Raw genomic sequence first — 9,665 nt, forward strand, 5'->3', positions numbered from 1 at the left:
AGGCAATTGCATTTGCCTGCGATATTGACTGTTGTTTATGCCTTTCTGTTTTCAGGCCTGCTAAATCTTCAGCTTAAGAGTGATGTCCTTGAGACAGTGGTGTTTTTGAACCGTTCTGAGGTGCTGCTTTAGAGGTGAGTCAAGATTGGATGTTCCAAGACAATAAAGATGTATACGAAGCACTGCTGTCTATTCTGACTGATGTTGATGGTTGCGTAATCATGCAAAGCCATTTCTCCCTTTAAGTTACAACCACTGTAAGTTAACGATCTGTATGATTACATATTTGTGATATGTATGTGACCATGTATGGTAAAATGTATGTGCATATGTGCAAGATACTCCCAGAAAATACAATTTTAAACATTGCTTATGCAGTGCATGTTTGTCTGTTGCTATGTATTGTTGTAGCTCTGCTGTCTTACCCATGGTGGTTTGTAAATGGATGTATGTTTATATGTTTTAATGGAGTCTATTGGCATCATTTTATACTGTTGCTGTGTGTATTCTTTAATATGTTTATTTACTTTTGAGCCATCCTTTGCCTAGCTTAACCAGAGAATAACCAGAGTATAGACGGTCCTTGACCTGTGAATTTATGGAAGGTGTGTTTTCCCAAACACCTTATTCAGATCGGATCTGTGATCAACGACTGGATTCAAGTGACTGGTGCTGAGGAGTCTGAGCTCAAGGGGGGACCCAGGGGACGCAACCTGTCGGTGCAGGGTGGTGCCCTCACCTGGAAAGACTTCTCTGAGTTTGTGTCTCTACCGCAAGTAAGCCTTTCTACAGTTATCGTGTACAGATCTTTCGAGTAGCACAACATACAAAGGTAGCTATTGATACACTTGTATGAAATGTTCTTTTTGTTCCCTCTGTTTATGTTCCCAAGGTGATCAAGAGTCAGGGGCTGGAGCTCCTTGGTCAGCCAGGATCATCAGTTGCTCCAGAGCCATAAGGAATACTGCCCGGACACTTAACCTATCCAGACATGGACGGAGGCACGGAGTTCGCGGAGTATGAGAATGCAGAGGCAGTGGATGCAGTCTCCTCGCCATTCGAGCTACTGGAACCCCCTACTTCTGGAGGCTTTCTGAAGCTGTCTAAGCCATGTTGCTACATCTTCCCAGGTGGAAGGGGGGACTCTGCCCTGTTTGCTGTGAATGGATTCAACATCCTGGTGGATGGCGGGTCCGACCGGAAGTCCTGCTTCTGGAAGCTTGTTCGACACCTGGACCGGATTGACTCCGTTCTGATCACCCACATTGGGGCGGACAACCTCCCGGGCATCAACGGGTTGCTCCAGAGGAAGATCGCCGAACAGGAAGAGGAGCGTCAACAGGGATCCGACTCCGATGGGGACTGGATGAAGAACCTGATCTCTCCCGAGCTCGGGGTGGTGTTTTACAATGTTCCAGAGAAGCTGAGGATGCTTGAGTCCACAGTGAAGGTAAAGCGCAGCATTGAGGAGGCCTCTCTTACGTTGCAGTACCTCAACACGCTTGGCATCAAGCCGGAACCACTCTTCAGGGTCGTCAGCAACACTATTGAACCGATCACTCTTTTCCACAAACTTGGTGTTGGGAAACTAGACATGTACGTTCTGAACCCTGTCAAAGAGAGCAAAGAAATGCAGTTCCTCATGCAGAAATGGGCTGGGAACAGCAAGGCCAAGACAGGCATTGTGATGTCCAATGGGAAAGAAGGAGAGATCTCTGTCCCTTATTTAACTTCAGTCACAGCCCTCATTGTTTGGATTCCGCACAGTCCCACAGAAAAGATTGTGCGTGTGTTGTTCCCTGGAAATGCATCACAGAACAAGATCTTTGAGGGGCTTGAGAAGCTGAAACACCTGGACTTCCTGCGATACCCAGTGGCGACTCAGAAAGACATTTCCTCTGGAGCACCACCGCCTATTATCAAACAAACAAAAATCAGATCAAGGACCGACAGCAAAGAGAGTCTGAAATCCTCCCCCAAACCACACACTAAGACCAGCAAGAAAGAAACCAGTGGACAAGAAGAGTCCAAAAGTGACCTGAGTAAAGAAAACAAAGTAGAGAAGAAGGAGGAGAAGAAAGTCAAAAGCATTAGTACAAAAGCCACCAAGCAGCAGAAGAACAGTGAGGTAGCTCCCCAGGCAGCCAAACTGGAGAAAAAGAAAGTAGCCAAGGACAAAGTTATCAAGAAAGAAAAGACACCCAAGATGGACGAAAAGAAAGACAAGGAGAAGAAAGAAGTCAAGAAAGAGAAGCGTGAAGTCAAGAAAGAAAACATCATGAAGAAAGAGGATAAAAAAGACTCCAAGGTCAAGGAGGATAAGAAGAAAGACCCGAACAAGCCTGAGCTAAGAAAAATCACTAAACCAGACCTGAAGCCGCTTACTCCTGAAGTTCGGAAGACTTTACACAAAGCAAAGACTCAGACTAAACCCAAGACAGACAAAAATAAATCGGCCAAAGAGCAAATGGAGGACAAAAAGCCAGTCCCCAAAAAGGCCCCGGAACAAGCAGCTGCAGCTTTAATAAACCGGTCCGTTCTTTCCTCCCCTGAGGACCTCACTGAGGACTTCAAAGCCCTTAAAAAGGACGAGCTGTCCACGCTTCGGAGTGAGCCTATACAAAATGATATGATGTCCCAGCGTTCGGATTATACCGATGCTAAAATCTTCACTGATGAGAAAATAACATCTCCAGAAACAGAGTCTACATCCCCTCTGCCGCTCAACACAGCACAACAGGGAGAAGAAAGCAACGATGAAGGGCCATTGGAACCGATCTCTGACATAGTAAAGAAGGAAGAAAATGTTGGGTTAGATAGAACGCGTGAAGAGGATAAAATGGAAAGATATGACAACTTGACAAAATCCGACATCAAAGACACGTCTAGGAGGAGTGACAGCTCAGAGGAGGAGAGTGATGTTATTGAAAAAGCAGACCTGGAGGGAGCAGAAGACGATGAGGAGTTCAAGTACAAAGCAGAGGAAGCAAAGAAAGGAAAGGAATCTGGAAAAGAGTGGAGCACCATGCCAACTGAACAGAAACCCCTTTCGGCCATTGTCACACCTGGGAAAGCCACAGCAATGTCCGCCTCAGAAACATTTCAGTTAATCCAAGATGAGACCATTCCTGGTTACTCCGAAACAGAACAGACCATCTCTGACGAGGAGATTCACGAAGAAACAGAAGATAGGATGCCACAGCTTCAGTATGACACGGCCTCCTATAACATTTCGGTCCCTGACGTCCCAGGAACGTTTGACTCCATGCACGGCATGAAGGAGATAAAGACCCCCACTGTCTCTAAGGTGGAAGACGTTAAACCCAAAGGCTTCATGGTAAGTCATGACCCCGTTCTTTCAGCATTTCCCAGCATCATCACGGCTCCACTGGCAGAGGAAGAGCACATCTCCTCTGCCACCTCGATCACAGAGTACGACAAACTGTCCTCCTTCCCCACGTCCATGGCAGAGGACCAGTCCATAGCATCAGTGACTGCACCTCGGACCGAGGAGACTGGGAAGAGCTCACTCCACCTGGACACTATCAACGGCATTCCCTCCCGCACTGAGGCAACCCATGGGAAAGAATATCTACACTCAGCAGGAACTATCTCCCCCACTTCCTCCCTGGAAGAAGACAAATGTTTCAAATCACCTCCCTCTGAGGAGTACCAGCCAATTATTCCCGAGATGGAGGCCAAAGATATGAAGGCCAAACCAGTCCAAGAGGACGAAGATGAGGATGAAGATGAGGATGAGGACCAGACTCCCAATGTTGACATTCCTCTCGGTAAACTTCATGAAGGCTACGAAAGGGCTGCTTCAGCGATGCTCCAGGAGAAGGAGAAATCCTCTTCAGCTACTATGTTTTCACCTCCTTCCTCTGACACAGAGCCCTCTCCGACACGGCCCACTGAAGCAAAACAAGCTTCATTTAGTGACGAGTCAAAGAGGTGGGATGAAAAGAAGTCACCTTCTCCACCCTCATCGGTGTCCTCTGGTATCGTTTCTGGCTTCATGCAGGAGAGTGTCACGACCCAAGCAAAACCAGATCCATTTAGTAAAGAGTCCATGCAGTATGATGAGAAGAAGTCACCTTCTCCACCCTCATCCTTGTCTACTGGATTTGTTTCTGGCTTCATGCAGGAGACTGAAGCAAAACCAGATCCATTAAGTGAAGAGTCAATGCAGTTGGATGGAAAGAAGTCACCTTCATCCCCTTCATTATTTTCCAAGGGGCTAGGGTCTGGCTTCATGCAGCAGACTGTCATGACCCAAGCAAAACCAGATCCTTTTAGTGACGAGACGAAGAGGTGGGATGAAAAGAAGTCACCTTCTCCACCCTCATCATTGTCTACTGGATTCGGTTCTGGCTTCATGCCGGAGAGTGTCACCACCCAAGCAAAACAAGCTCCAGTAAGCAAAGAGTCTGGGACCTGGGATGAAAAGAAGTCACCTTCTCCACCCTCATCATTGTCCACTGGATTCATTTCTGGCTTCATGCAGGAGGCTGTCACGCCCCATGCAAAACCAGACACATTCATTAAAGAGTCCATGCAGTATGATGAAAAGAAGTCACCTTCTCCCCTTTCATCATTGTCTACTGGATTTATTTCTGGCTTAGTGCAGGAGAGTTTCCCGACCCAAGCAAAACCAGATCCATTTAGTAAAGAGTCCATGCAGTATGATGAAAAGAAGTCACCTCCTTCACCCTCATCATTGGCAACTGGAATTGCTTCTGGCTTCTTGCAGGAGACTCTCGCGACTGAAGCAAAACAAGCTTCATTTAGTGATGAGTCAAAGAGGTGGGATGAGAAGAAGTCACCTTCTCCACCCTCATCATTGTCTACTGGATTAGTTTCTGGCTTCATGCAGGAGACTGTCGCGACTGAAGAAAAACAAGCTCCATTTAGTAAAGAGTCTGCAACTTGGGATGAAAAGAAGTCACCTTCACCACCTTCATCATTTTCCACAGGGTTAGTTTCTGGCTCCATGCAGGAAAGTGTAGAAAGATGCCTAAGTCCAGATGACAGCACCATGAAACTTGCTTCTCCTACACCGTCAATCCCCACCAGCAGTGGCTACTCTCCAACTGAGGAAAGGCCATTTAGGATGGAGGAAAATGAAGCTCAAACTTTAGGCAAACTAAATGCAGCTGAGACTTTAAGCAAGCCAAGTGCAGACATTCAGAAAACTGATAAATCTGTCAATATTTCAGCCAACAGTGCCGTTGGTCTGTCCGATGAACACTCAACATCAGAAGGCTCTGAGGATGAAGAGGATGAAGAGGAGGACGAAGGTGATTATTATGTCAAGAAAGACCTACAGCCTGTTGAGAATGCAAGGCTCATGGAGGAGAAGGAGGGGAGGTTCCTAGACGATGACGACCTGTCTGACTCAAAGCCTCCTACAGAGGGAAAAGAGCAAAATGAACCCTTAGAAGAGTATGACATAGAATCAAAGAACTACCCACAGGTCAAGGACTCGGAAAAGACTAAAAAAAGACAAGGCATTGAAGAACAGTCCAAACGCCATGTGATGTATTCAGATGAAGAAGACGAGGAAGAGGATGATGAGGAAGATTATGGTTTCCAAAGTGGGGGAGGATCTAAGCCTTCAACGGCTGATCCTATCCAACATATTGCTAAAGAAGACGGCAAAGAAAAACCAGACCAAACTGAAATCCAAGAGCAGGAGAAAAGTGTTCATTTTAGTCTCTATAACTGCCCTGAGAGAGAGCGCAAAGAAAAGGGGTCCGAAAGGGACATGAGGCAAGATACCCCCTATGTGCATGGCAAGACATTTTCCTATAGTGACATTTATGATTGCAAACCAAGCACGCTTGACTCTAAACAGGGGGCTTCTGTGACAATGGAGAGAGCCACTGTAAAAAGCAGTTTGGATTCAAAAGAATCGGACGGCTCCCCCTGCCTGCCAACAGCCCCCCACATAAAGCCAGAGGAAGAGGAATATATCAGCTCTTATGAAACAAATCGCTCCTCCTCATACGGTCTTGAGGCCAAAAGCCCTGTAACAGACTTTGAAAGAAGTAAGAAAGAAACAGATGTATATGAGTATGGCAGAGATACCCGTTTTCCTTCTGTGGCTGATAGGCCTGAGGCCTCTTCCACCTCCCTATCATCAGAAAAAGAGGCTTTCTCTTTCAAAGATCACAGTGACAGTCTGAAGTCCGGTGCATATTCCCAAACAGCATTTGCGTCAGAAAAATCCTCTACCGCAAGCTACTACGAGAAGGTTGCTTCACCAACAGCGAGAGATGAGGAGGATTACGATGATGATGAAGTTGTTGATGATGACGATGAGGATGATGATGAGGAAGAAGAGGAGGAGGAAGATGAGGAAGCTGCCAGTGATTCAGATAATGAGAAAGGAGCCAAAGAAAAATCTGAGAAGGACGTCAAAAGTCCAGTCAGCCAAATGATTGAGTCCAAAAGGACTGAGTTCATGGTTTCCATGGCTGGCTATGGTTATGACAGTCAGAGCAAACCAAGCACCACCGAAAGCAGTGCATGTCCACCCTTCAAGGCTGAAGAGAAGGCCAAAGCCGTTTCCCAATCCTTCAGCAGCAAGCCCACAGACGTAGGAGCCCCAGGGTTCTCTGGCTCCTCCACTGGGTTTCAATATTCATATGGAATTGGAGATAAAGACTCATGCCTATCCAGTCAGATTAAAGACAATGAAAAGATGGACATCTCTCTAAAATCAGAGGATCGCTATTACCAGAGCGACAGATCAGATTCTGATTATGATAAACAGAAGACACCGGACCATGTAGGAAAATCATCTCTGGACACAAGCTTTCAGTACACCTCTACAGCAGCTCCTGCCTACTCTTCCTCTTCTGCCTACAGCTACTCCTCCTCCACCTCTGGCTCTCTGTCCACCAGCCGGCAGTTTGGAGAGGATCTGGAGACCCCTGCCACAGCGGAGCCTCTGTTTGAATACTCTTCCTTTAAAGACGAACCCTCCCCAAGCATTGACTCACCCTTCTCCAGCTCTGGAGCCACAAAGGATGAGTATCTAGAAGTGTCTGAGAAACAGATGAATGCCCTATCCACCACAACCTCCACAACAGAGCCCACCTCTAGCCAAGCTCGCTTGTCACCACTCCCATTCCAGGAGGTCAAGAGCTTTCCCTCAATCTCTTCCACTGCCTTTGCTGACGACCACAAAGTGGAGAGTAAGACAGGCTTGGATGGATTCACAGAGAAGACGCCTCAGTCTGAATACTTCTATAAACCCGGTTGGTCTGAGGACTCCAAGCTGGAGACAGCTAGTGGGTTCGGGGCGTCTGGAGGAGCATTCGGACAGCCGCCACCACCCTCCAAAGACACAGAATCAGCGGCTGCTGCTCTTTTCGGCATCACCTCCTCGCCTCGCCCGGAGACAGCAAGCAAGCATTACTTTGAGGAGACAGATAGCAGTGAGGAAGAAGAGGATGAGGAAGCCTACGTGCGTGAGGTCACTCAGAAGTCTCCGTGCGTTGACGGCCTTAGCGGTGCCCTCTCGTTCTCTGATAAAACGAGTGAGCCTTTCCCCACCATGAGTTCAGGTGCTAAGGTCCCTGATGTTCTAAGCTCCTACAAACCCTCACCATTTGATATAAGCAAGCCTGACACAGCCAATGGACCCACAGAGGTCAGCATGAGCTCTCCTGTCACCCCTGCAGCAGCGGCGTCCAGGGCCACGGCCCCCAGCTCCGCTAGCTACAGGGGTACGTATGATTGGGAGATGCCCAAGCCTCAGATCGGAATGGTTCCCGGAGATTCGCCTCCACATTACCGCCATGAGGATGAATTTGAAGAGGAGCGTGAGACGGAACCAGAACGACCCGCCCGTCCTCTCTCCCTCTCCTCTACCGACCAGGCATTCCGCTCTCCGTTCTACACTGAGGAGTGTAGCCAGGGCGGGATGGAAGACGACGATGAGGACAGCGACCAGGACGAGGCCGAGGGTGAGACACAGATGGGGGCGGCCTCCTCTTACGTCAGCCGCAGCTCCCCAGGCTACTCCGCCTCGGAGCAGCGGCAGCGCAAAGGGGACCTCTCGCCGTCCTTCATCAACCCCTGCATGAAGCACATGTCCAGCGAGGAGGAGGATGACGAACAGGGATGCAGAAGCGACCAATCCCAGGAGGGCATTGAGCATGATCTGTCAGTCAAGAGAAGGGCCAACCGACAGTCATTGCATCATCCGTCACAGAGCCAGGAAACTGGCGCTATGTACCAGCCTGGTACCATGTCCATGGGGCTGGCCCTGGCTACCGAGGACACCCCTCCGACTTCTGTCAGCGAGTCTTTGGCCTCTCAGTCTGACTCAGATGTCCCTGGCGGCGCTGAAGAATGCCCTTCACTCCCTGGAGACTGCAACATGGACTCAGATGACGATGCTGTGTACCTGCCTAGGGATAAGGCCACAGCTATGGCAGGAGGCAGCCAGCGCTCTCCCACCGCCGGCAGCCGTGACCCTCCTCCTACCCCCTTCATGGACCCTCACCCACGTCCCCCTCACCCTGATGTCTGCATGGTGGATCCAGATGCTCTGGCCCCCGAGGGCCTCACAAAGAAAGAGGCCAAACCCAAAGGCCTTAAGAAGACCTCTGGCAAGACCAAGTCAGCTTCCCCTGCCAGACGTAAGAAGTCCCCCATGCCCCTTAAGCAGACCTCGTCCCCTCGCACTTTGTCCCTAAAGAAGAAAGAGGCAGACAAGAGCTCCAGGATGTCTCGTTTGTCAGACGGACAGGGATCCAAGGATGACGACCTCTCCAGGTCAAGCTACAACCCTGGAAAGGCAACCACCAACGGTGTCAAGAGCAGCTCTGGTGAGCAGAATTTGTTTAACTAATTTAAACCGTGTAACATTATGCAGGGATCTGTTTAATTTAAGCGTTACTTTGCTAGTTTGTACAAAATATTTCTGGACTTGCATAACTAAAAACAAATAGAATTGATTTAACTGTATGAGCTGCACCTGTTTTTCTTATGAAAAGAATCAATGAGAATGTCACCAACATCCATCAACTGCTCTGTTTGCTTCTTCCGGTGCAGGCTCTCTGAAGTCAGGCTCAGCCACCCCCACCACTGGTATGCCCGTTTATGTGGACTTGGCCTACATTCCCAACCACTGCAGTGCCAAGAACATCGACCAAGAGTTCTTCAAGCGTGTTCGATCCTCATACTACGTTGTCAGTGGCAACGATTCAGGCAGTGCAGAGCCTAGCCGAGATGTCTTGGATGCGCTGCTCGATGGGAAGGCCCAGTGGGGATCAAACCTGCAGGTAATTTTGCACGAGCATCTTATGTAGAAGAAGTAGTAGTAGTAGTAGTAGTAGTAGTAGAAGTAGTAAAATATTTTAAATCCAGGGGATTATAATGGGATCCGAGAATCTTTTTTTAATTTTTACGTCAAAACATATCTTGTTGCTGACAGTCCCCGAGACAAGATCCCTGAGCACGACCCCCTCCATCCTCTACCTCCTCTCCCTCAGGTGACACTGATCCCAACCCACGACACGGAGGTGACCCGGGAGTGGTACCAGCAGACCCACGAGAGGCAGCAGGAGCTCAACATCATGGTGCTGGCCTCCAGCAGCACTGTGGTCATGCAGGACGAGTCCTTCCCGGCATGCAAGATTGAGTTTTAA

General features: G+C 48.7%; 1 protein-coding gene across 1 annotated transcript; it reads left to right on the forward strand.

Moving 5' to 3' along the window:
* Positions 1-991: 991 nt before the first annotated feature.
* On the forward strand, positions 992-9,665 carry LOC307076257 (uncharacterized protein; the record flags this gene model as incomplete). The annotated part of the gene is made up of 3 exons (XM_079737191.1): positions 992-8,843; positions 9,070-9,299; positions 9,510-9,665. 3 exons carry the CDS (start codon positions 992-994, stop codon positions 9,663-9,665), a joined length of 8,238 nt encoding a protein of 2,745 aa, XP_079593317.1.

Source organism: Pollachius pollachius, assembly GCF_949987615.1.
Source record: "Pollachius pollachius genome assembly, chromosome: 5".
NCBI classification, from domain to species: Eukaryota; Metazoa; Chordata; class Actinopteri; order Gadiformes; family Gadidae; genus Pollachius; species Pollachius pollachius.